Source organism: Talpa occidentalis, unplaced genomic scaffold (genome assembly GCF_014898055.3).
Source record: "Talpa occidentalis isolate TD23 unplaced genomic scaffold, MPIMG_talOcc4v2.1, whole genome shotgun sequence".
Lineage (NCBI taxonomy): Eukaryota > Metazoa > Chordata > Mammalia > Eulipotyphla > Talpidae > Talpa > Talpa occidentalis.
This window is the reverse complement of record NW_026555331.1, coordinates 28,638,654-28,666,531: the sequence shown is the minus strand read 5'-3', so window position 1 is coordinate 28,666,531 and position 27,878 is coordinate 28,638,654. Positions and strand designations below refer to the sequence as shown.

Below are 27,878 nucleotides of genomic sequence, written 5' to 3'. Positions count from 1 at the left end.
CACCGCCGGCTTCCGGGCCGTGCGGGTCACGTGACAGGAAGTAGCCTTAAAAGCGGAAGTAGCATGTGCTGGAGGAGGCGGTGGTAGCCGCGCTTCGCTGGAGAGTCTCCTCGGGACCGGGGAGCTCGCAGCCAAGATGAAGGTGAAGATGCTGAGCCGGAACCCGGACAACTATGTCCGCGAAACCAAGTTAGACTTACAGAGAGGTGAGACGCGTCAGGAGGGAGTCCGCTAGCCGTGGATCTGGCCTCCGGTACTACCTAGTAAAGCTGGGGAGACTGGCGCTTCAGTCTTTTTTTTAAACAATATTTGCTTGCCCCCCACCCCCTCAGATTGAGTCTCCGTAGAGTTTCCTTCCCCAAGGCACCCCTGCACCATCACCACAGTCCCTTGTGCTTCTCCCTCCCTCCTCTCCTGCAGTATGTCTTTGATTTATAATTGTCCGTTCTTGCTTTGTTGTGTTTTGTACTGTTGTTATTTTTTTTACACTGATGTCTTATTTGGTTCTCCTATATTCCGGTCGTAAGTGAAACCATCCGATATTTTTCTTTTTCCTTCTGTCTTATTTCACTGAGCATAATTCCTTCTGGCTCCATCCACGTTGCTGCGAATGGCATGAACTTATCTTTTTTGATTGCTGAATAATATTCCATTGTATATATGTACCACATCTTCTTGATCCAGTCATCTATTTTTGGGCATTTGGGTTGTTTCCAGGTTTTACCTACTGGAAATAGTGCTGCAATAAACATAGGTGTACAGGTGTTCTTTTGAATCACTGTTTTTGTGTCCTTTGGGTAAATCCCTGTAGTGGAATTGCTGGATCGATCGTATTGTAGCTCCATTTTTAGTAGTCTGAGGAACCTCCAGACAGCTTTCCATAGTGGTTGGACCAGTTTGCACTCCCACCAGCAATGTAGGAGAGTGCCTTTTTCACCACCTCCTCGCCAATATTTGTTGTTGCTTGTTTTTTTTGATATGTGCCGTTCGTACTGGTGTAAGGTGGTAGCTCAGTGTGGTTTTGATTTGCATTTCCCTGTTTATAAGGGATGTTGAACATTTTTTCATATGCCTGTTTGGCCATTTGCACTTCTATTTCTCCAAAGAGGAATTGCAAATGGCCAACAGGCAAATGAAAAAAATGTTCAACATCCCTTATAATCAGGGAAACAAACGCCTCAGTCTTTTTAACCCTGTTTCCTTTCACTATGTAAACTTTGTACTGAAGAAGGCCTTTGCGATCCCGGATAGCAGATAATTTTTCTTCGATTCCTTTTCCTAAGAGCTGTGTCTAGTGCGAAAGTTTGTTAATGGGAAATGCTTCCGCCGCCTCCTTGCCAGCTGCTTTTGTCAGGTTCTTGTTGTTGAAAAGTAGAATTTGAATAAGCCACACTCGTAGTCTAAAGCGTTTACCTGTTAAACAGGCTTTTTAAACTTCCCTTCTGTTCTTTCTTTTTACCACTTTACTTAACATTACCTACTTGTGGGAAGAGGCAAAGGTGAAATGTGAAGCCATCCATTTTCTTTGAACTCTTGTGGAGAAGTTTGGTGGGGGAATGACTAAATGAGTGTTATTTATATCCATTAAAATGTTCACTGCTGGGGCCTCCCTGGTGGCGCAGCGGTTGAGCACTGGGTTGCAAACCTGCCCCACAGCCTCTGCGGCGCCGGTTCGATCCCCAGCTGCTCCCCAGCCACCAGAGGAGGGTCCCACATGGCGCGCAGACCTCTCCTGCCGCCCGCTGCTCCCCCCAGCAGTGCACCTCGGTTCTTCTGCCTGCTCTTCTCCCCGCTTTGGCTCTGGTGAATTCTCTCACCCTTCCGCGCTTCTGACTGTACCCAGTGCTTGTATAAATAATAAATAAATAAATCTTAAAAAAAAATTATTAAAAAAAATGTTCACTGCTTATGAATTATTGCTCATGATGTCTAAATGGCGAAGGGCCATCAACGTGTGAACAGACTTTTCTAAGTGAAAGAATAATAGGTGCAAAAGGTTTTAAGAAAGGAATGAAGCTTAAGAGAAGGGCCATGTCATTGGAGTTTGAGTAAATTAAACCATAGTAGATGAGGCTGAAACAGAATTTCACTATATTACTTGAGTAGTAGAGATTATCAACTTATCTTCGCTCACAGCATGTTTACAGGTTAGATGACAAAACTGTGTTTCTGAAATGCCATATGTCACTTGAACTTGATATCATCCCTAGTCCTTGAATCTCTGGCTCCAACTTCCTATCTCTTTGTCACTCTACCTTTCTCACAAGTCACTTATATATACTTTTGCCAAGCTGAGTGCATTTCAGGCATCGTTTTTCAGACTTCCTGTGGCACACATCCTTACCTAATTTAGCGTGTTCATCTGGGAAGCTTTCTCTGAACAATAATCTTTCCCTGATTATCCTCTATGATTGTTTGATCCCTCCCCCATCCCAGCTCTAAAATCTCCCCTTTTATGCTTCCATCACATATTTTACGCTAATATTTTACTGTCTTGCAATTATGATTTTGATTATCAGCCTTTCCTATTAGACTGATCTTGCAGAGAGAGGGAATTTTGCTTCTATATCCACAGTATGTAGACACACATGGCACATAGTTGCTTTATAAATGTTAAAATGAATCAGTGAGTGAGTGATTGGTGGTAGAATTTTAAAGTTAGTAAGTTATTAGTTTTCTGATCTTGTTATTAAGAATCTTTATTTTCTGTAGCATTTTCCTGTGATATTTTCTCATGAAAATGCTAATAGATAGCAAAATGGAAAAGTAGAAGTGTTGAAACTAAAACACAAAATAAGGAAAACATTTATCTTTATTATGTATTATCTTTCATTCCTATTTTCTTGTAAGTTTTGTGCAGTATTTAGTGTGTATGGATATAGCTATGAGTGGATAGCTGTGATATTCTCAGTGCTTGTGACATATGTCAGATGCTCCATATGAATATGTTGAATGTCTATTGATGACTGAGTGTATGAACTTAGAGGCATGTAAGACCATGGTGATTTGAAAGCTAATAGAGAAGATAGGAGATTTATGCTGAGTATTTTTTTTTAAAGATTTATTTATTTATACAAGCACTGGGTACAGTCAGAAGCGCAGGAGGGTGAGAGAATTCATCAGAGCCAGAGCGGGGAGCAGAGCAGACAGAAGGACCCAGGTACACTGCTGAGGGGAGCTCAACCGCTGTGCCACTGGGGAGGCCCTATGCTGAATATTTTTAAAAGGTGCACATCGTTTGTTTAGATAGATTTGGATGGAAGTTGGAGTACATTCTTGGTGGAAAAGTTGACTTCTGCAGGGAAGTGGGAAAGTGGAAGGCAGTTTTAGGCGACAGTTGATGCACTAGTTTGGCTGGAGTTGAGTTTTTGAAAGTGCTTAAAGCAGAAGTAGCTTGGGACCAGATTGTGGCAGTCCAGTAAGGAAATTGAACTTCATTCCACTGACCAGAAGACTCTATAATGAACTGAGCTATTTATTTCAGAGTGGGGAAAAACAATACTTCAATTTATGTTTCTTTTCTTAAAAACAAATCCTTATATAATTGGATTGACACTGACAGCCATGTTACATGTTCATGTCTTATATATGATACTTCAGGTAAAAAGACTGGAGGGTTGATAAAGGTGTATTTGCTTCTACCTTCAGAATATGACAGCCTATTACCATTTATATTCATTAGACAGTTATATTAAACAATGAAATCTTAATAATTACGTGTCAAGTGTGGGGAGAACCATGTCTTTTTCCCTGCAGAGGTTCCTTGATTATATTCTGACAGAGCTCTTAGAAAAGTTGTAGACTATAAAATTTTTATATTTTTTGGAAACACTTAACTAAGATCCATTTTTAGCCATGAGCAAGGAAGTGATCACTTTTCTTAAAATTTTATGCTATGGAGAGATCCTCTTGAAAATTTATGTTTGGAAAGGTTTCCAATGTTAAAAAATAAGTTGTACTGAAAATGATGTGTCATCTATAAAAATTAATTTTTGCCTAAATGAAAAAGTTGGCAGAGTGATCTATGTTGTTGAGTCTTTTTTTAGCTGTTAAAATTATTAAAATGCTAGTTATTTGGAAGAACAGCTGTCGACACTAGAGTAGATAAAGTTTTTCTCCATAAGCTTCAGAAATAACCTTTGCAAAATGGATGAATGGGAACTGAAATGAAATAAATTTAGCACTGTACCCTTTTTTTTTTTTAAAGATTCATTTATTTATTTATACATACAAGCACTGGGTACAGTCAGAAGCGTGGGAGGGTGAGAGAACTCACCAGAGCCAGAGTGGGGAGCAGAGCAGGCAGAAGGACCGAGGTACACTACTGAGGGGAGCAGCGGGCAGCAGGAGAGGTCTGCGCGCCATGTGGGACCCTCCTCTGGTGGCCGGGGAGCAGCCGGGGATCGAACCAGCGCTGCAGAGGCTGCGGGCAGCTTCGCAACCCAGCGCTCAACCGCTGCATCACCAGGGAGGCCCTGCACCTTACCCTTTTAGGTGAACCAATCCCACTCTTTGACAGGTTCGCAGTGACTGAAATCACATCAGAACTATGCAAATTGAAGAGGTATTTCTGGTATGCCTGTGGTCCCCATAACAGGATACCATGCAAAAGCGAGTTCTCCTTGTATCTTTTTTATATATGGTAGCTGTCAAAACTAAACATTGAAATAAATTGAAGTTAAAACCTTCGAGTCACTCTATCATAGTGTTGAGGTTGGTTTGTTTTTTTTTTAAACAAGCATCTTTAATCACATGTTCTGATTATATAAATATACACATGTTGAGGTCAAAGATCTGCTCAAAAATTGTTACTAATGGGGCACACAATCAAGAGTTGTAAGGCTACCACTATTGGGAACCCTTGAAAGTGTCTGAACAGGCAAGTGATATGTAAAAAACTGTGTTTTAGGATTTATCTGATTTATTTAAACTGCTCCCAAATAGAGTAGTGATGATTTTACAATATTCCAAATGCAAAGTAGTAATGACCAGAACTAAGTTACTATAGGTAGAAAAAGAAAAGGAGGAATGAATAAGACATATTTCAAAGGGGTGAAGTTGTAGGGTAAGAAGACACATTTACTTTTAGACTTTGAGTATTTTTTAAACATGTGGGCTTAAAATGATTTCCTAAGCATACATATTAACAGAGATATGTTTGGTTGCATAGCTTAATAGTTAAGAACATGGATTCTGGAACCAGATTGCCTTGGTTTGAATTCAGGCTCCATCATTTAATAGACAGATAACCTCTTGGTGCCTCAATTTCCCCACTTATAAAGTGGGGAATAGTAATAAAATAATCCATAGGGTACTGTGGAAATTAAATGAGTTAATAGAAAGTATTTGGAATAGTGGCTGGCATATGGTAAACTCTTTTTTAAGTAAATAAACATAGAAAGTGTCCAATAAATAGTAGCTATAATCATAATCACAACATTGTATACCAGTGGTCAGTACGATGATTAGGATGAGATTAATAGTTCCTGCCCACAAGGAGCTTAGAATTCAGTTTGACAAACATGTCGTGCATGTTTGTGCAAGTCGGCACTGTGCAAGGCACAAGAAGTGCAAATGAAGACAATAGTGGAGGCAGTGCCCATGAAAGCTTACAGCCCATATGAGGAGTACGGGAGTTGGGTTGTGCAGAGAGAATCTCATTATTTTGCAAGGCATTCCATGATTTTCTGGTAACTTTGGAAAGGTTCTGAATGTCATGTCAACTTTTGTGTACTTCACAATGCTGGATGTACAACAGTGGCTATTGAAGGCTTATTGAATAACAAATTGAAGGATTATCTGAAGACCACAGGAGATATTAAATGTGAAGAATTTTACTAAGAGTTGTTGTATTTATTTCAGTTCCAAGAAACTATGATCCCACCTTACATCCTTTTGAAGTCCCACGAGAATATGTAAGAGCTTTAAATGCTACCAAACTGGAACGGGTATTCGCAAAACCATTTCTTGCGTCCCTGGATGGTCACCGAGATGGAGTTAATTGTTTGGCAAAACATCCGAAGAGCCTGGCTACTGTCCTTTCTGGGGCATGTGATGGAGAGGCAAGTGTCACTCTAGACATTAATATTTTAAACTAATGATAGTTTTATTACAAATATTACATTCCATTAGTTTTGAGATCCTATGGGTTGTAATTGGTTTGATTTCACTTTTTTGTCTCCCATTTTCTTTTAATTCTCAAGACTAAATTCTGTTTAAATTAGTAACTTCAAAGGTTTTGGATCTAAAATTGGGAAATTGAAAATACAGTAGCGTAAGATTCAATTTGATAGTAAATAATAAATCGTGTTTACACTAAAGATATTTAGGTGTGAGTTTTTTTCACAGAGAATTGTTTCCTATTTTGGTAAGGAAAGAAAGCTTTGAAACACTAAACTAAAATCAACAGAGTATTTAACAGTTTGAGTTTTCTTGTTGATATACTTATCCATCTGCCTTGCATTGTTTAAATTCAGAGGATGTTGTTTTCAGCTGATAGTGATTCATAGCCTTCTCAGTACTGAATTTATTTTTCTCGGAATGTAGTACCCCTGTGCCTGAACATTTCATATTTATAGTTCACTGTAATTTCCTTGTATGTTTTTTCATAGGTCAAAATTTGGAACTTGACTAAACGAAAATGTATCCGTACAATACAAGCCCATGAAGGTTTTGTTCGAGGAATATGTACTCGCTTTTGTGGGACTTCTTTTTTCACTGTAAGTGTAATGCAGTTAAGTCATTGACTCGTCAACATATCTAAGTCTGATCTATTTGAGCATTTCCCAAGTTCATATATTTGGTGTTTCACAATCCAAAATAATTTATTAAAAGCCTTGAAGTGTTATTTTTCTTTGTGTGGTCCAGCCTTCTCCGTAGTTTTTTTTTTTTTTTTTTTAAATAAACAGTTAACATATTGAACTAATATTCTGTAAAACATTAAGAAGTAAGTAGGATTCATGCACGGTGAAACTAGAAAGGTATTTGGTTTACTCTGAAAGATTTTCAGTACTAGGGATGAGTAATTGGTACTTTGTCAGATAGTAAATTATTGAGAATTTGTGTGTGTGGCAAAATACACATAATATAAAATTGTTATTCTAACCATTTTAAAATTTATCATTATAAACATTTCAGTAATTCACATCATTATGTAGCCCTCAGTACTCTCCACCTCCAGTGCTTTTTCATGACCCATTAAACAAAAACTCCCCATTCCCCCTGCCTCAGTCCTGGTAGCCACTGTCCTGTTTTCTCTCTCTGTATTTGAGTTTCTCATATAAATGGAATAATGTAATATTTGCCCTTTGTGTCTGATGTATTTCACTTAACGTAATGTCCTCAAGATTCACCCATGTTGTAGCATGTGTCAGAATATCTCTTCTTTTTAAGACTAAATGCTATTCTGTTTTATGCATACCATATTTCTTTAACCTGTAAATTTTGTCAGTGGACATTTGGGTTTTCTGTTTTTTAACTTTTTGAACATCGTACACATTTAAGTCCATTGAAAGGTTTTTAAAGGAGGGGGGTGACAATCTAAGTTATATTTGAGGTGATTAATTTGACAGCCCCAGTGATCAGTTTGAGGGGTGAAAATAGTGGAAAGTAGTTGTTAGGTTTAGAAACATTTTGGAGGTTAGCCACACTTGACAACTAAGGGGTACCTAGGAAGATGGTGGTTTCTGTTACAGAAATGGGGAAGCCATGATTATCAGCAAGTTCAGAGGAAAGTGGGAATGGGAAAGATCAGGTGTGATGAGATGGTGTGCCAGTGGGTGGATATTTAAGTAAAGATGTCCATCAGACTTTTACAGATGCAGATCTGGAGCTTAGGAAAATCAAAGCTTAGGGCTTGTCATCTTCAATACCAAAGTAATGATTAAAGCCATGGTATGGAATCACTGGGGGGTTGTCTGGTAGAAATGTGGAAATACAGAAAATCAGGGGAAAGTTTTGGTAGTGCTCACCTTTAAGAAGTGGGGGAAATCTCAAGGTAAGGCAGAAAACTAGAAGAGCCTGTGAATGAGCTTAATATCCTTTGTGTGAACTACTGCAAAGACTGGGAAAAATATTTTTGGAACATACACCTATGAAAAACGAAGTTAAATTTCCTGTAATTGTTCTCACACTTCTAACACTTGAGCAGTTTAGTATATATCTTCATTTGTCCTAACCTACATATACAACAGTATACACACATAATACTTAATCTTGTAAATCTTACTCAGTGGTGAATTTTTTTAAAGAACAGCTTGACTAGCCTTCTGGGTGCAACAGTTAGATTGCACAAGAATAACAAAGGGGAAGAGGTGACATCTGGGAAACCTGGTAGCCTAATTTAAATATTTGCAAGACTGTCTTGTAAATGAGGGAATAGAATTATTTGTTGTTCCATATATGTCATTCCATATTCTTATTGGAATAGGTATTACTGTTAGTAAGTTTTTGGTATAAGAAAGAACTTATTTGTTGTCAAAAACCAAAATAAGCTACTCTGCAGAGTATTTGATTGCTTTTCACAGCGGGGTGGGGGGGGCGGGGTACAAGCCCTCTATGACCCTGTATGTCCTGTGTTGTAGAAGGAATTGGTGGGCAGTTGGGGCAAACTGCAGCTGAATGTCTTCCTGTTGACTATACTTCTGGATATATTGATTAATATGCTTAGAGAATTTACTGTTGTTGTTTTTTTTTAATGCTTACAATGAATAAAGACTGAAAATGTTTCATATTATTTTTTTCTCCCCTTTTTTTCAAGTAATGTTCACTTAGTTAGAAATAAGACATGTGAAAATTGCTCGCTGCTGTAATTTCAGCACTTAATGTTTAAAAATGTTTACTATACAGTGTTGTGTAAGAGAAACCTTTATTACCTAAATTTCATACTATTGAAGATATCCCATTTCGTGGTACCAACCCATACTTTTTCAGCTTACTTGGCCTGCTTGGCTCTTCTCATTTTACTGGTTCCCAGTAGTATGGGTTTCTAGAATTGACTTTTGGTATGATGTTAATAGCTCAGATTCAGAATTGTTAATAAGGTACAGACCTATTAAATACTTGTTGGCTATTATAAAGATGTTATTAAAGATTCTGTTCATTAGCATCCCAACAAAGGAAATTCCTGTCTTGTCTTCTGAAACTTCTCTCCTAATCACTTTTCTAGTTTGAACTCATGGACACTATGAATTACTTTACAGAACTGTTTCCCTTCTTGAGTTTGCTGCAAGAAGACCTCTAAATTCACACTCCTTCAGTAGATAAATATGTATCTTTTTAATATTTTTATTTAAGAATAGGTTAGATTATATGTAATATAATATACAATAAACAGAATATCTTGAACTCATATGCTTGGTCCCCAACTCTGAATTACCGTAGTTTGTTGTCTTGCCTTGATTTAGGTGAAGATGCCTTGATTTAGGTGAAGATGCCAACAGTTCTACCCACATTGCTCTTTCACCATTCTTTGCAGATGTCAACACCATGAAAGGCAAAAAATGTCTTTATTAACATGAGAATAGTTTTTCCCTTGAAGACCCTTAAGGTATTCTCAGGATCCTTCAAAAGTCTGCCGTTCAGAGTTTGAAAACTGCTGATTTAATAGAGGAATTTTTGTTGGCATGTGTCATGTGAAGGATTTTATCCATACCAAATATACCTTATGTCAGATATCAGATTAATTCAAGCTTTGTTTGCAGTCCATTTTTCTCCATACTTTGAAATGCAATACTTCTTACAAATGCATTTTTGGCCATATTTTTTTACCTAATTTTGTTACTGCTCTTTTTTTTCTTTTGTACTATTCGTATTATTTCATATTCAATTTTATGTACTATGTATTTGTCATAAATCTTAACTAATGGTGGAAGATAAATGCATCAATAAATATACTGGAAAAATATGGTGTTATTTTTAAAACTGGGAATGTTAATAATTTGATCTATGCATTGACAAGTTTATAATTTATAAATGTTACTCATTATCATCATCATAATAAATATTTCTAGGTTGGTGATGACAAAACTGTGAAGCAGTGGAAAATGGAGGGACCAGGCTATGGAGAAGAGGAAGAACCATTGCATACAATATTAGGAAAGGTACAAAAATAAATTAACTCCTTTTTTTTAATTAAAATTCTCTTTAAATTGTCTTATAATTTTAATTTCCAGAAAAGATTTAAATTAAGAAATCAGAGACTTTATAATAATTATAATAATTGTCTTGAATAATATTTGATGCAATAAAGGCCTGCAGCTAAAGAATATGAACAGTTCTTCAGTGTTCATTGTAGTAGGGTTTGATTTATCTTTTTAGGTAACAGAGACAGTAAAACATTTGCTATAACAAGACTGGTGAGAATTCCAAAAGGGATAAGGTCAAGCATGTTACTTCAGTAATATGTATTCAAACTTCATTAAATAGATCCCATGTTAAAACATTTTTCTTTATTCCCAGATATATGACAAGAAACATCATTCCTTATTATACTGTGTTCTCCTTTAAGTAAAGACTTCAAAGAAATTTCTTTGTAAGCAGGAATTTTCCTTTAAAAAGAGTGTAGATAAATATATTTAAAGCATTATTCTATAGGCTTGAAGTATTAATGAAAGATATATTTGTAACAACTTTTTTGCTTTTAAAGACCGTGTATACAGGAATTGATCATCACTGGAAAGAAGCTGTTTTTGCCACATGTGGTCAACAAGTAGACATTTGGGATGAACAAAGAACCAATCCTATATGTTCAATGACTTGGGGATTTGACAGTATAAGTAGTGTCAAGTTTAACCCTGTTGAGGTAATGTTCTTTTTGAAATGTGTTGTACTTATTTCTTTATTTAATAATTTCAGCTCCATTTAGGAAACATTTGCATATGTAAGAATTTTCTGAATTTTCATGGTGTTCTGGTATTTGTTTACTTTTCCAGATTATATTCAAAATCTGATGCCTTTAGTGAGAATTCTCTACTTTTTAGCCAGATACCAAAAGTTAAGTACTGTGGGCACATGTACGTGTGGGGGTACCATCCAAGCACACACTACACTGTGAAACTTCAGTAGTCATGCCTTAAAGAGTACATCTTTATACCTTTAGGAAAATGTTCATTTTTTTCCTTAACTCTCTCAGAGGACAGAAGGATCATTGAGCATTATTTTTTCTAATTATTTATAAATAACGAGGGCATCAGTGTTTCACATTAAATGCGTTATTATTATTGTAGTCCATGGTGATTGCTTTTTTTGTTCAGCAGTCTGAGGTGTGATTTCTAATTCATAGCAAGTCTAAGAAAGAGTTGGATTAGCCACTATTTATTATTTATTCAGGTCCAAATTTAGGAAAGGAGACTGCCCTGAAGGCTAAGCTGGCTGGCTCTTGGAATCTAGACCTTTTTCTGAGCACACACCAATAGTCGAAATCATTGTTCAGAAGACACAATCAGGAAGCCTTTTCTGAAGAAATACAAGGAAATTGGTGCATGATTGTGGAAGTTTTCAGTAGATTATCATGTTAGATAGTATAAGAAAACATTCTCATAGGCAGATTTTATACTCTTAGAGAACCAAGCTGATAAAAGGAGGGAAGATAAGGTAAATCAAAGTAGCTGGTATAAAAATTGTTTGTGTCATGTATTGAAATATGTGATATCTACATGGCCTCATGGTGGTGCTTCTGAGATATCACAGTCAGAGGACCTCCTTCCTGCCCCCGCACATACCTGCTGCGTATACTCCTCTGGCACTGGCTCAGGGGCTCAAGTGGGGCTTGGCAAACTATGGTCTGTGAGCCCCTTTATGGTCTCTTCCTCCTTTTATTAGAATACAACCATGCCCTTTCACTTAGATGGTCTTGGTAGTTGCCATTACAGTAGCAGAGTTGAGTAAAATACTACAGAGAACATATGACCTACAAAGCCTGAAATGTTTGCTCTCTGGCCCTTTGTAGAAGTTTGCTAATCACTGGTCTAAAGTATCTACCTCTACCATATCTTTCTCATTTCATTCTCCATTTCTCTTCCTTATGTTCCCTTTGGATGTAGAAGTGAAACATGGCGTAAAAGGGCCAGCAGCTTTTCAGAGCCAGGCCAAGGTGACACTAGGCTGAAATAGACTGCAAACACGAGCAGTTGTGGGCACATTTTGTATCTTCCTTGCTATGAAACTAAGCTGGAACTGTATTTCCTGCTAACATGCCTTTGTATTGACCTTATATAAGTGACAATTTATCTCTTTATATGTTTTCTTTATTTTTAAAATGAGATTGTATCTTCCAGAGTAATTCATAGGACCATTGTGAATGTAATAGGTGATGATATATGTGAATATTCTTAAAAGGTGTTATCAAATTTAAGATGAAGTTATTACTATTAAAGAAATAACAGAAGGAATAGAGAGATACTGATTCCTTCTTTTCTAAGGATAGAGATCCTTTGCGTCTCTATTTTGATAAACACCTGTGTCATAGGAGCTAATGGCCTATTCCAAAATCATGTTAGTGGTAACCTAGTGACCAGGATTTTCCAATTTGTCTGTGTAGCAACTTAGCTTTTTTTTTTTTAATTCCCCTTATGATTTCCTAGTTAAAATGGGGTACATGTCTCTTATTCTGTATTAATAAGTTTAATGGGAAGGGCATGTTGCTGTGAACAAATAGAATATATTTGTCTCTTTTAATCATTAATAATTAATTTTCTGTTAAAGTATTGAAGCCTAAATTCTCATAAATCCAAAAGTTTATGCTGAGTTTTGCCTCATTTTATAATGTGAAGGTTGACATTGAGTCTAGGTAGAATTTTTTACTTCTTCTAGATCAAAGTCTTTATTTTTAGAATTGGAGCCTGGTCAGATTTGGTGGTGACATAATGAGAAACCAAGAAAGGTTGTGTGTAATCACTAACTAGAAGAGATTCTCAGACAGGGAGCCATTAAAAGGGACTTTAAAAAGATCAGGATTTGTTGCATTAGTTTTATGATTTTTGTTTCAATGCAGGTAGTAGGAATTAACTGGTGATTCACTTATTTAGTAAATACCTTGCTTCTTCTGTACTTGCAATAGGAAATAATACTAGGAACAAACCATGAATTGAATGTGTCAGGAACCACAAATGAGGTTTGGTGGTACACAGGGTGGTATTATTCAGGGTTCTACTGGCAGGGAGAGGGTTTATTTCCATTAAATGCCAAGGGTTAGTACTTTTAAGTTAGCTCTGCTAATTTAAAAATATATTAAATATTTGAAACATCTGGAAACAGTTGGACAAAGCCCAGCCCTCATTTATACATAGAATTAACAAGCATGAGGAAATGTTTAAGTAACTACTAATAAAATAATGCTGTATAAAATTAGGAGATATTGTCATACAGATTTTAACTTCTAAATTATACCATTTATTGCTTCTTGGTTGCAATAAAATTGGCATATCCCACATTGTAGTATGTATTGGTACAATACCTTGAAAAACAGTTGTTGATTCATTAATGCCACTGAAATTTTATGCTAAGAAAAAAAGAGCGAAGTGTAGAAAATATTTATTGAAGTGTTATTTACAGTATTGAAAAATAGGAAGCAAGTAGGTTGAAGAATGGATAAGTATGGATAATGTTCTTTTGTGAAATGTATAAAATTACCTAAACACTCATCACTGACATCAAAAATACATGCTCAGGGATTTAACAGTGACAGTATTTGACTTAGGTTGCTGAGAATGTGTGATTTATTATACCTTCTTACAGTGGGCTTTAATGTAATGATTTTGTATCTTAAAATAGTGAGTGTAAATTATTTGTTCACTGAATGAACATTTACTGCCAAGCCTGGCTTTTAACTGGTGATTATTATACTTATTTTTAGACATTTCTCTTGGGCAGTTGTGCTTCTGACAGGAATATAGTATTATATGATATGAGGCAAGCTACTCCTCTGAAAAAGGTGAGTTTCAATTTAGCTTCCACTTTATACTATTGTTAATGCATTCCTCTGTAAACTGAGTGGTTGAAAATGTGGAACAAATGTTTTTTTCAGAATTAAGAAAAAAAATTTATAGAGATTTTCATAGAAACCAAAGCCATCATAGTGTTATTCTCTCATCTCCCTGCTGCTTTTTTTAGAGACCCTTAAATTTCCTCTAGTTACTGTATCCTAGTTTTTATGTCTTCTGTAATGCTTGTAAGTTTTAGGCATCTAGATCTTACGAACTGAAAGTTCTTAAAAGCAGTGCTGCTTCTATTACTTCAGACCCCACGATTATTATATGAGTTATACATTATTTTATTTAGAAAGTGTTGTAACTGATTGACTTCAGCAGCTTTATTTGCTTAGTTACATGCTGAGGTTTGACGTTTTATTTAGACAAGGCCTATCCTGTTCAAGGTGACAGATTTCCCAACAGTTCTAAGGTAGTTATTCCAGGATTTAGGTATCAAAGCTAATACAACCTTAGGTTGACATTCAAGAGAAAATATTATCGGTGAAGGGAGGAGTGCCATTATAAATAAAAGGATATAAAGTTGATTTCAAATGCTGGAACTATGATTATAGGAAAGAGACACCATTCCTGCACTATTAGTCCATTGTCAGAGTCCACAAGTAAAAGAAAAGCCTTTAGTACTTTTCTTACTCCTAAATCACTGTTAAGACATGTTATCAGATATCTAGAATATATTTATTCTATAAATTTCTGATAAAATTCTATTTATCAGTTCAGTGATGTTTGAACTGATAAATATGATAATCTTTCTAATGTACCACTTGAATCATTTCACTCATTCATGTGATACAGTAGGAAGATTCTACATAAACTGGTGTTAGAATTTAAGCAGGCAACTTATGGTCTGTTTCTCTAATAAAATGGTGATATTAGTAACTACTTTATAGCACATTAGGGAGATTAAAACAGGGTACTTTAAGAATTTAGCAAAATGCTTAAACATGGAAAATAATTTATAAATAGTAGTTTATGCTCCCTCTCCTCCTACCCCTCCTCCCATTCTCAATATTTGGTAATGTTGCATTACTTTTGACTTGACTTTCAACACCCTCAAAAATCTGGTTCCAGGTTGTTTTCCTTTTACTTATTTGTTGCATTCAGTAAGGCAATGTTTTCTATTATTTCTTTGTTCTAGCTGCTAAGCTATTGATGTTTCTTCTATCTTTTCTCTCCTAAATGTAGTAGTTCTCAATCAGGAGTTGTAGTACCTTACCAGTGAACTTTTCTGAAATGTGGGAGGCTGCTTCTTGCTATTAATGGGCAGAAGCTTGAAAGACTGAATATCCTACAATGGACAGTTACACGCAATAAAAGATTATCTTACGCAAAATGCCAGTAGTGTTCCTCTTGAGAAACATCATAATATTCTAGTCATTTCAAATTATGCTTAGTTTTTGAAACCTCTTAGAAGACAGGATGATCGGGGAAGAAAGAATAAATGTGAAATCCAAAATTTATCATGAATTATAACAAAAGTAAACAAAATTTTAACAAAGATAAATGTATTATTTAATAAATCATGACCAAATATACTCATTGATGTTTTTGATGGGATCAGATATCAAGGACCTTTTGATAAGAACCAGATGTCTCAATGGCCATTTTGGGCTGAACCAAATGTCCACCAACCTTTGAAACCTTTCTTTATTTTAACCTTGAGCTCATCATTAAATTGTTTGGTACTTAGTCATTTACTGTTTCATTGTTTATATTTTAACTTTTCTATGTATGCCTCTTTTTCCTGACTAAATTATATGTTATTTGAGGCCAAAGAACCATGTTTTAAGCATTTTTATGTTTTTCAATATTTACCACTCTGTATATTCAGAAACACTTGTGGATTGATTTTTTTCCACCTATTTCACTGAACTGAGTTCTGTGAACATAATATTTACTAAATATTTGCTAAGTCAGTAAAAAGAGAAAGAAAGGAGGGCATCCTTGGTGACACAGGGGTTAAAGTCTCACTCAGCATTATCAAGCTATCACCAGCTACTGCAGCCTGAGTTCAATCTCCGGCCGGGGAACTAACCCACATGGCACAGCAGACCTCTCCTGTCTTGCCTGCTGCTCCCCTCAGCAGTGTATTTCAGTAGATCTGCCTGTTCTGTTCCCCACTCTGTCTCTGGTGAGTCCTCTACCCCCGCATCTCTGTCCTATACCCCGGTTCTTGTGTTCATAAATAAATAAAAATAAATCTTTGAAGTGGGAAATGTATCCACTTTAGAGGTAATTAATTGCATGGAGGTTAATACAGACTTCTTTCTCAGGTCATCTTAGATATGAGAACAAATACAATTTGTTGGAATCCTATGGAAGCTTTCATTTTTACTGCAGCAAATGAAGATTACAAGTAAGTTTCCCTCTTTAATACTCCTATCAGAAATAACTAGTTATATGTCTTACTAATGAAATATGTTTTGCTAGGTAATATTCCTTAATATACAAATTAGAAAACTATTGTTGATTTTGCTTAAGGGAAAAAAAAAAGTTTTCCAAATTGGAGAACTTCTTAGAAAAGCATTCTTAATTTTCAAAATGATATAGACCAGAGATAGTAAGCTATACCCTGTGGCCAAAATTCATCTGTTTTTATAAATAAAGTTTCTTAGGATATAGTCAAACCCGTGTATGTATTGAATATGGCTACTTTTGTACTATATGTAATACCTGAATTGAGGTAGTTGAAATAGACCATATGGCCCACAAAGCCAATAGTGCTTATTATCTGGCCTTTTACAGAAAAAGTTGACTGATATTTGACATGGACCATCCAGATAATAACTGAAACATACGTGTTTTAATAGAAACTAAAATTTATGCCTACAAAATTTGTAGCTCTGTAGGTAGCTGGTTCTCATATATAGTCATGTTATCAACTATCAGTATTACCTCAAAATACAGTTTAAATTTTACCTTAATGTTTGCACACATATTATTCTGTGACTCATGTGAAGATGACTTTGCTGCCTTATGTTTTTGACTTGGGTAATTTTATAATTTCTTATATAGTGCTTTAAAACTTGTTGATGACATCCGCATTGGTTTCTTATTTTATCTTCTCAGTATCCCAGTAAGTGGATAGGAAATGTTACTCCCTTTAAGAGATGAAGACATTGACTCAAGAGAGTTTAATACTTTAGTGAGGAGTGTCTTATTCATCTTTTTTTATTCAAAGATTTATTTTAGTACTATGTGTATGGTATATTCTTGATACTTTTTTTGTTTTTTTAAGTAGGTTTAGGTTTGTCATTGATTGAACTTTAGGTCTTCTGTGTTTCAAAGTTCTATGTTCTTTCCACTACTATTACTTATGTTTTCATAGTAGTATTAGCTCATAAATAGGATTTATTGCGTGACATTTTAGTAGTAACAATTAAAAACATCTATAATGACTTCCTGTAACTAAAAGCTCGGTTATATCCTCATTAACTAGCAATACCAAACCAAATTAATTGAAACTTTTAGTCTTTATTGGTGTTTTGAAATTAAATGGCCTTGTTCCAGTTAGAGGAAGTAAAAGAAAGTCATGCTGACCAACCTTATTAAGCTTTCTAATTAACTATTTTGGCTAACTAGAGTTTTTTCAGAGTATTCCTGGAATTTCTCATTTTTTGCTTTGGAAGAATTACTTATAGCAACTGAAACAGATTACTTTCCTTGTATGAAGTGACTGTTAAGAGTACCACAAAAAAAAAAAAAAAAAAAAATACCACAGTTTGAAAATGCCCTTGCTGTGATACTCTTTTTCTATATTTTTAATATTTTCCTTTATTACCCTTTACATAGTCTATAATAATTCTGAATTAGAAACCCAACTTCAAGTCTAGGTCCAACCCCAGTTACTGCTGTAGAAATTTGGAAAAATCGTTTAAACTAATGCTGTGCCATGCTTTCATCAGTAAGAGTGTTGGAATAGATGTCCTTAATGAATCCTTTAACTTGAAATGTAAACATTTTCCTTCTAAATGGATTGATTTGCTTGGGATTTAAATAAATTCTCATCTTTTTCTCAAAGAAATGACAAAATTTACTAAAAAACAGTTTGCTAAAACAAACATGATTGACACCTGTGCCCTCGATAGGGAATTAAAGTTGTTAATTCAGAAATTTAACCTCAAAAATCTGTATGCGGGCCTCCCCGGTGGCGCAGTGGTTGAGTGCTGGGTTGCGAAGCTGCCCGCGGCCTCTGCAGTGCCGGTTCAATCCCCGGCTGCTCCCCAGCCACCGGAGGAGGGTCCTGCATGGCGTGCAGACCTCCCCTGCTGCCCGCTGCTCCCCTCAGCAGTGTACTTTGGTCCTTCTCCCTGCTCTGCTCCCTTCTCTGGCTCTGGTGAATTCTCTCACCCTCCTGCGCTTCTGACTGTACCCAGTGCTTGTATAAATAAATAAATAAAATAAAATAAATCTTTAAAAAAAAAAAATTTGTATGCCCTGGACTGACAATCCTGTGCAATGTTGGAAGGTTTGAAAATGAACATCACTTGCCTTTTGGTGAAAGCTTTGTGGTAGTTGGAATATTTTGTTATTAGCATCATTAATCTTAGCATCTTAAAGTGTTTTGGTGTTAGGAACTTTGTCAAGTTATGCTTACTCACGTTGACTCTTTTGAAATTCTGTTCTGTTAGCTGTCAATTTAAGAATTTTTTAATCTTGGAAAATTATGAAGCATCGATTTTACAAACTTCACAATGTACAATTTTATAATTTTAGTACAATCTTTAGAAAAACCATGCTTACTATCACTGATAGGAATATAAATTAGTATAACTTTTATGGAAATGATACTTGCCTTTAGGCCGGCCAAATAATTTTACTTATCCAGGTCAAATGGAATCTAACCTATTAAATTAAAGATTGATTGTTAATAGTTCAAATATTGGAATTTTGTTAGCCAATAGTTTTTATAAATGTTGGATATTTGCATTAAAATTGTTCTTTAACTATTAGGGAAAAAAAGACTAAAAGTATCAAAAGACTGTTTGCATTAGAATAATGTTAGGCTGACAAGAGTTTAAATGATATGCAAACAATAAAAAAAGAATTATTTATATTAATAAAAAGTTGGAAACTATTCAATAGGGAAAGAAATATTTTAACTTAAACATAAGACTATTAAAACATTTTCAAAAACTATCTGAAAGATACCTGCTCATAATAGGCTATATGAAATATCAATATAGAGCTTTGTGTTACCTCTATTTTTTAGCAAATTTTTAAAAAGCATGGTGAAAAGATTAAAAATAATTACAATGCACTGACTCTCTGGGTGATAGAATTAAAGGTAATTTAATGTTTTTTATAAATTTCCATATTATATAATATGTATGTTTATAAGGAGGAAAATGTGTTAAGTGTAATCTTAAATAAGAAAGTGTTATTTTTCCCTACCCCTTACCTGCTGAGTAAAGAATTAAATTCTTTAAAGATGTGCATTATTTTGCTAGGAATCTTATGTTGCCTAGTGTGTCTTAGTATTATAAATGCTGCTTCCTAGAAATTTGTATGAAATAATTTTAAAATGCTTTACAGTTTATATACTTTTGATATGCGTGCACTGGACACTCCTGTAATGGTACATATGGATCATGTATCTGCCGTGCTTGATGTGGATTACTCTCCCACTGGAAAGGAGTTTGTGTCTGCTAGTTTTGATAAATCTATTAGAATCTTTCCTGTGGACAAAGGTCGAAGCAGGTAGGTCATTACCAGTAAACTATTTTTGTTTGATTTTTCCTTGTCTTGATCATCATTTTATAGTGTGGTTATGTGTCTCTGATGAGGCTTATCCCCAGATATTGTGACTTTGAATACCACCTTCCACTGTATCATCTCTGTTATTTTTGTGTTAAAAGCAAACTTTTTAAAAATAAAGGTATTTTATTAGCAGTTTAAGATTTACAACAAAATTGAGAGATACTTAATCTCCATCTACCCTTCACCCTCACACATGCATAGCATTTCCAAGTATCAGCATCACTCCCCAGAATAGTACATTTGTTACCAAGAATGAGCCTACATGGACATGTCATCATCACTTAAAAGCCATTCTTTACCTTAGGATTAACTCTTGGTGCTGTACTTTCTGTGGGTTTGGACAAATATATGATGGCATAGCCATTCTAAAAATATAAAGAATATTTCCATTGCCCTAAAATATAGTAAACTTTAAAAAAAATCTAATTTGATAGTGAAGAACTTAGATAAGTTTTGCCCTAAAAATAGTTTAGGACCATTTAACAAATAATACCTTATATATGCTGTCTCTTATTTCCATAAATTCAGCTCTTAGACAATAGGCAGAAACAAAAAAGAGAAAAATAGCAGTTTAAATTGTCAGGAACAGTCTCCTTCCATTCCTCATAGGAATGGAAGAATGAAGAAGAGGCAGGAGATATGAATACTCAGTTGTCTGTACTCTGTGTGTTCCATTCTGTAAGCACATTGAATGTGATTCTAGAGTTTAAGGCATGTTTTTTTATACAGCTTGTCTGTCCTTTTACCACATTACTGAATGTAGTTTATATACATCATGTTACAGTATATCATAAAATATATAGAAAACTGTGGCATTTTAAAACCTAATTCCTGACTCACTAGCTTGCTGTGCCAGTAGAGTCAGGAGTAGGAAGAGATAAGGTGAGATACTCAGGAAACAATTTAAGAAGTTACTCATTCTCAGCATTGTGCTAGTGCCAATCCTGTACCTGTACCACCCTAAGAGTGAGGGCTTCCTTAAACTTTATACCAAAGGCCTCTTACTTGCCTCCTCCTTGAGCCAAACAGCTTACCATAGCTTTTTTGGTCATAGTTTGCTTATCTAACTCCTTGGTGTTTTCACTCTTGATGGTTACTTATTTCTTCCTTCTGATTTGAGGAAGCCTTATTAGTTCCTAAACCACCTTGTATCACCATTGATTGTTGGCAGATAAATGTCATCATCTCTGTATATCTGATTAAAAAGGTACTTGAATCCAAAGCATGTTGACTGTGTACTGATGACTAATCTTTTTTCCATCATCTCCTTTATAGAACTCTTGTATATTGGTTTCTGTATAACTGTTGCTTCCTTTTCAACTAATTAGGTATTCTCCAAACCATCATGAATGGTTTGTTAGGATTATTCATTCAAGTCCAATGCAAGTCTGAATGTTTCCATTCATCTCACCTCTCTAGAAAATATCAAGGGAATGTTTGTTGCCTGCCATTATTTGTGCCAGGCCACTGAAGGCAGTAAGACAATATTTTTCTATCATGATGCATAAGCAGCCATAGGAAAAGACAAAGAGTAAGAACACTGGAAATGTTTAGGTACCTGTGATCCAAAGGATCCAGCAGCTGAGTTCAAGCTAAATTATTTCAAAGCTAAAGTGGGCAGCTGAATGCAGGTCTAGCTAAAAAAGTTCAAACTATCCCAAAATTACATGAAGTGAGGAGATCTTACATCCCTTTCAGGGAGTTATCTCCTGATGTCATTTGTAGTTTTTGTAATCAAAATTTCGGTATCACATACTAAGTTCTTGCTGTTGGATTACTCTGCCATTCCCTTATGCCTTTGCCTTCATATGCTTAAAAACTAGTTCCTATGGTCTGTTCTAGTTTCCTGTAAACATCAAATAGCATAGGCAATGCTTTGAGTAATCTGTATTTCAAAAATATTTTCCTTTGAAAGACCTTAAAATGGTTAAAACAAATTTGAGTAGATTTTATTAAATTTATAGTTAAACTAGTATTTAAAAATAGGCTTCTATTTGGGATTTCATTCATACTTAGTATGGGATTTCATTTATACTAAGTAAACAAGTAAATCAGTTGCATGCACATGGAATAATTTATTTTTAACTCCTAAAAGACTTATAAAAATTTTTAATTTATCTCCTCTAATAGTCTAACTTTTAATGAGCTTTTATAACACTGTTGTGTGCAATCATGACCATACCTAGAAGTTAAGAATATTGCATAGTTTACCACTATAGAGGATTCTAAGTTGGTTAAAAGACTGATTTGAGTGGTCTAAGGCAAGAAGGTTATTTTTAATGGCTACCAAAGCCTTACTGAATTGCCTGTGATTCAAAATCATTATGCTGCTGGGCCTCCCCGGTGGTGCAGCGGGTTGAGCCCAGTGCTATGAAGCTGTCCACAGCCTCTGCAGCATGGGTTTGATTCCCGGCCAGGGAGATTACCACATGGCGTGGCAGACCTCTCCTATCGTGCCTGCTGCTCCCTTCAGCAGTGTATTTCGTTTGTCTGACTGTTCTGCTCCCTGCTCTGTCTCTGGTGAATCCTCTCACCCTCCCGCGCCTCTGGCCTGTACCCCAGCTCTTGTATAAAAATAAATAAATCTTTAAAAAAAAATCATTATGCTGCTATGTGGAAAAGAACCTCATAAATAAGCAGTGATTATAAGAAATGAATCTAAAAAAGAATATTGAGAGAAGAAAAATTCTGTCTCATCTAGTTTTTATTGTAATAGATTAATCTTTCTAACCATCCTCCTTAGAAATGAATTACTAATGGTTTATCCATGTTCATTCAGGATATCAAAATTTATCAGTTAAAAACTGAGTTTTTATGAGTGTATTTCAGACATTTTTTAATAGATTTGAGTTGTGTTTGATTTAGTCATTCTGCATATATTTTTTACTCAGTGTAGTTTGCTGCACTTGTTTCCTTTCTCTCAAGTTGTCTGAATTTTGTATCATAAATGTAAATATGGGAAATTTATTTCTCCAGAAATGTGGTGGGGTTTTTTTTCTGACCTTCTCTTTTATTTGCTTTTTAATGTTCTTCTTAACACATCCCAATATAGTATCTTCTGTGAATTCATTTAGCATGTTTCACAACCTTTCCAAATAGGTATGATATTTGACATCTCCATCTATTAAATGATTCTTACCTCAATTCACAGATACTTCTATAGCTCTCTTTTTTTCCACATATGTAAATCATCAGCTCTCACTTCAATTAATTAAACTTTTTAAACAGTTCTACCAAAACAAAAATCAGATATTAGGATCAGTATATTAGGATGTGCACTTGGGATGTCACTGCATTTACTATTTTTTTCAGTAAAAGAAGAGAAAATGTGGCTGTTGGTCTGCATTTATTTGGGGGGAGAGGGCCTTATTAAAATAATCCATTTCTTGTTGGTACAGAATTACTCTAGCTTTAATGTATTTTATTTATTCAGTTAGTGAAATTTTCTGGACATCTCTTTTTCCTTTGTTCATAGTTATTTTTCTTATTGGGTTGTTACTTCTTTGAGGGCAGGCATTTTTTAAAAACTCGCCAGCTTTTAACATAGAACCTCACTAATGACACGAAGTTGAATTTCCCTTTTATGCTCTTAGAGCTAAAAAGTGGTATCCTGTTAATTTAATAGGCAGTGATTAAAGAAAATCTGTCCAAAATTGTAAGGTTCCTAATTTAATTCCCTCTTCCATAGGGAAGTCTATCACACAAAGAGAATGCAACATGTTATCTGTGTAAAATGGACATCCGACAGCAAGTACATCATGTGTGGATCTGATGAAATGAACATCCGCCTGTGGAAAGCTAATGCTTCTGAGAAATTGGGTGTGGTAAGAGGCTCCATTTTCTCCCATTGTTATAGAACTAGTTTCTAATTTTATTGACTATATGTTACAAAGAATTTATTTGAAGTGCTGTAGATTTTTTGATCAAAGTGGCATAATTTTGATAAAAAGGAATAAGTCAGCAACAAAACAGACAAGGCTGTGCTGAGATTTACTTCGTTCATGTCAGAGGCACTTCAGAGGCCTTTGTCAATTCAGATATTTGATAATATTTGAACATTTTTGATTTTTTAATATGTTCCTTGAGGTTGGGAAAGATTGTAGAGACTAGAAGCTTAGAACTTAGAATGCCTGTTTCTTCTGTCCATGGCATAATAATAAGGCAAATCAAAAGGTGCAAGTCCCAGTGAGGTCTTAATATAAGAGACACAGTGAAGTACTTAAAAAAACAACACAGTCTTTGGGTGTTTCAAAACCTATTCCAGTGTGTATTTGAGATGAGGGGTGGGGTGTTCTCTACATAATCAACTAGCAATGCTCAGTGTCTGAGTATTCAACTCAATTCTGACACTATCTACCCAGATACAGTATCAGATTCCACAAGTTAGGAGCTCAGTGCTACAAGACTATCCTCCCCAACATTCCTCCTCACCCCCAGCACATCTATCCTATACATATACTTCTGATGCCAGTCACAATAATACATGCTTTTGACCCACAGCTATGGATTGGAGGTTCTAACAACCCACTCTTTGGACTTCAGACATTAATTACAAGTTCATATTGTTACTTGTTTCTGACCAGTTGGCTATACCACACCTCCTCCTTAGGTTCCGTTAATTTACTGGAGTGGCTCACAAAATCAGAGATACATTTATTTGTTAACTTCCCTGTTTATTATAAAAGAATTTAACTCAGGGACAGCCAGTTGGAGAAGGTGCTTAGGGCAAGGATTGGGGAAAGGTAAACGGCTTCCATGCCCCCTCCAGGTGCACCTTTCTTCTATCTATTCACCAGTCTAGGAGCTCTCTGAACCCTGACCTTTGTGTTTTTACGGAGATTTCAATACATAAATATTTTTGATAAAATCACTGGACATTGGCAATTGATTCGATCTTACCTCTCTTTCTCCCCTCCCAGGAGGTGCAAGGTGGTGGATGGAGTGGGAGGCTGAGGACCGGCTACAATTTGTAGCCATACGATGTGCCCCCATCCTTAGATTATATAGGGGCTTTCCAAAGGTGACCTTGTTGACATGACAAAGACACTTTACTGTCCTCATCTATTAGGAAGTTCCTAGGGTTTTCAGAGCTCTGTCAGAAACAGGGACTAAGAGCTTTATTTATTATAAATCAAAATTATCTCAGAAAACTTCAGATTCAAATTAATTCAGTGAAAATAGAACAAATGCTATCATTCCCTAGCTACCCCAAGATTGTGGGCATTATAGTTGATTCTTGTTTTGTTTTTGATATGTTTCTAATTGTCTCAACTTTTCTATACAAAACCTAAAGTGTTTATATCAGGAACAAATAATAAGTTTAAGAAGGAAAGATTAAGTGAGTGTGTTATTTTCTACATATCATATCAAGATAAGATATGTAATTATTAAAGAAAGGCTATTTTAGATTTAATGATTGAGTTGTATTACTCTCTGCACAGGTTTCAGTTCATCATAAATTCATCATAAAAATGTATTCCTCTAAATCATATCATCCTTAACATTTATTAAACAAAGGCTAGTTACTGCAGAAGCTAATATATTTCCTTTCTATATCAGTTGTTTTACAAAAACAGTTTTGGGTGATTAAATGCTTTTTTCTGTGTTACTTATTTACACCGAGGGAAGGTTCAACTCAGTGGCCCACATAGACATACTCCCTTATTCCAGCTGTGTTTCATTTCATGGCACATGGGGGTGATGCTATCTCAAAGGAAGCTTGGTGCACAGAGTATTACTATTGTGTTAGTATTACTAACACAACCTGTATAATGTAGAATTAGCACTGGTAGCTTTGGTGGCATGCCATGAAAGTTTTTTGGGGACAATACAATATTCATTAAAATCTCAAAATGCATTTTTTTTTTTCAGCTTACATCACGAGAAAAAGCAGCCAAGGATTATAACCAGAAATTGAAGGAGAAATTCCAATACCATCCTCATATAAAGCGTATTGCTCGTCACCGACATCTACCAAAATCTATCTATACCCAGATTCAGGAACAGCGTATCATGAAAGCAGCTCAACGACGAAAGTATGTTTTGGGGCACTTGATTCTCAATACCCTTTTCTAGCTCTGCCCTCTCATCTCACTGAAACAAACAAATCCCTGTCTTTTAGGAAATAGTTTATATGCTGTTATGCATTGGAATGGTTTTGGAAGACTTTTCTGGGCTCTTTTTCTTGATAAAAGAGGGGGCAATGATCATTTGAGATGGTGATAATTTCCATTACTTATTTTTGAGAATATGTCTGAAGCACATGAAATTGTGATAATTTCCATTACTTATTTTTGAAAATATGTCTGAAGCACAAACAGTGAAAATGTTTGTTGTTCAGAGTAAGAAGATGTGTATATTAAAAAAAAAAAATTATTGGGCCTGCCCGGTGGCGCAGCGGTTGAGCGCTGGGTTGCGAAGCTGCCCGCAGCCTCTGCAGTGCCAGTTCGATCCCCGGCTGCTCCCCTGGCCACCGGAGGAGGGTCCCACATGGCGCGCAGACCTCTCCTGCCGCCCGCTGCTCCCCTCAGCAGTGTACTTCGGTCCTTCTGCCTGCTCTGCTCCCCGCTCTGGCTCTGGTGAATTCTCTCACCCTCCCGCGCTTCTGACTGTACCCAGTGCTTGTATAAACAAACAAACAAATAAATAAATCTTTAAAAAAAAATTATTGTAGGCAGATAATGTTTTAAAAAATGATTTCTAGTATAGCTGGAATGAAGAGGTATATATTTTTTCCAAGTTAAAGACTGTAAAAAACTAGTAGCATACATATCTTAAATAAACATTTCTCTAGTATGTGTCATCATAACATTTGGAATCTAAAGCAGAGTTATTCCCACCACTATTTCCCCTGTGGAATATTCTATTTGGAATCCTTGAATTCATGTAAAGTATTTCTATAAGATTGAGTTTTCTTTTTTCTTTTTTGTGATTAAATTAATAATCATTAAAAAATGATTATTATTTTCCTGTCTTTGGATAGCTATTGGAATTGAATTAAATATTTTAATAACTGGCAGATTTTTCAACTTAATAAAGGAGAGATTTATATAGAAGAGAAGAAACATATAATTAGCAAAAGTTAATTTCCAGCTACGTTTTACAAATTATTCTCATTGCGAAAGCTTTTTTTTAAATAGGTAGTTTTCCAGCAAAATGTTTTTATTTTTGTGATAAAGCTTTTTTAGTTAAGATGATTTCTCATACACTTGCTTATACTTTATATATTTTGTTTATTTCTAGGGAAGTGAATCGTCGCAAACATAGCAAGCCTGGATCTGTGCCAATTGTGTCAGAGAAGAAGAAACATGTAGTGGCAGTTGTGAAATAATATTTGGTACTCCTACAAATCCTGCTGTGTAATTATGTGTTCCTCTTTGATAAGCAAACTGTATGAAAAAGTACTAGCTCTGGTATAACAACACACATTTTAGTTATCTGTGTAGAGCTTTATCACTGTTCATTTTTGCTACCTGGGTGATAAAGAGTGTCTAACATTTTGGCCTTGATCTGCTTTCTTTCTTTATTGAAAGATAAGGTATTTGCAAACGCTCTTATTTTTGCTGTTCGAAATTGTAGACATACTTTCACGTGATCTATTATTATAGATACTGTACATTGAATATACATTAAAGATCAAGCATCTTTTTTGTTATCTTTAATACAACTTCAGATAAGCACTGTGATGATTCCATATGATATTCTTCCATATAGAGAATTATGTCAGAACTTCTGATTGATTTTCTGTGCTTTATTTATTATATTTGACTTTTTAAGATTATAAAGATCATCAACCTGCATTTATATAATCTTTATAAATAATGTAATTTATAGTCAAGATAATAAAACATCCTTTTTCTCTGCATTGTATCTTTGATCATTTCTGCTAAATAATTTTTCTTCAATCTCAGCTAATCATAAATAGTTTTGTGGGATGCTAATCCTTGTTTCTACTTCTCTTTTCAAAATAGAATGATCAGCGAGCTTGGAGGGACAGCCAAATAACCTTCATCTGGAGGGAATTGTAGAAACAGTAAAAGCATGGTGTCCTTGAGGCAAAATAGATGGGCATCCAGTGAAGGTACACCTTGACATCTACAACCAGAAAAAGGCAAGAATGGGGGAGTTGCCATT

General features: G+C 35.3%; 1 protein-coding gene across 1 annotated transcript; it reads left to right on the top strand.

The window, feature by feature from the left end:
- Positions 1–49: 49 nt before the first annotated feature.
- Positions 50–27,624, top strand: DCAF13 (DDB1 and CUL4 associated factor 13). The gene is made up of 11 exons (XM_037502957.2): positions 50–206; positions 5,863–6,062; positions 6,612–6,719; positions 10,011–10,100; positions 10,646–10,801; positions 13,853–13,930; positions 16,259–16,341; positions 19,521–19,685; positions 23,434–23,569; positions 25,617–25,780; positions 26,988–27,624. The coding sequence occupies exons 1-11, from the start codon at positions 137–139 to the stop codon at positions 27,073–27,075; spliced, it is 1,338 nt and encodes a 445-aa protein (XP_037358854.1). The 5' UTR covers positions 50–136; the 3' UTR covers positions 27,076–27,624.
- Positions 27,625–27,878: the final 254 nt, after the last annotated feature.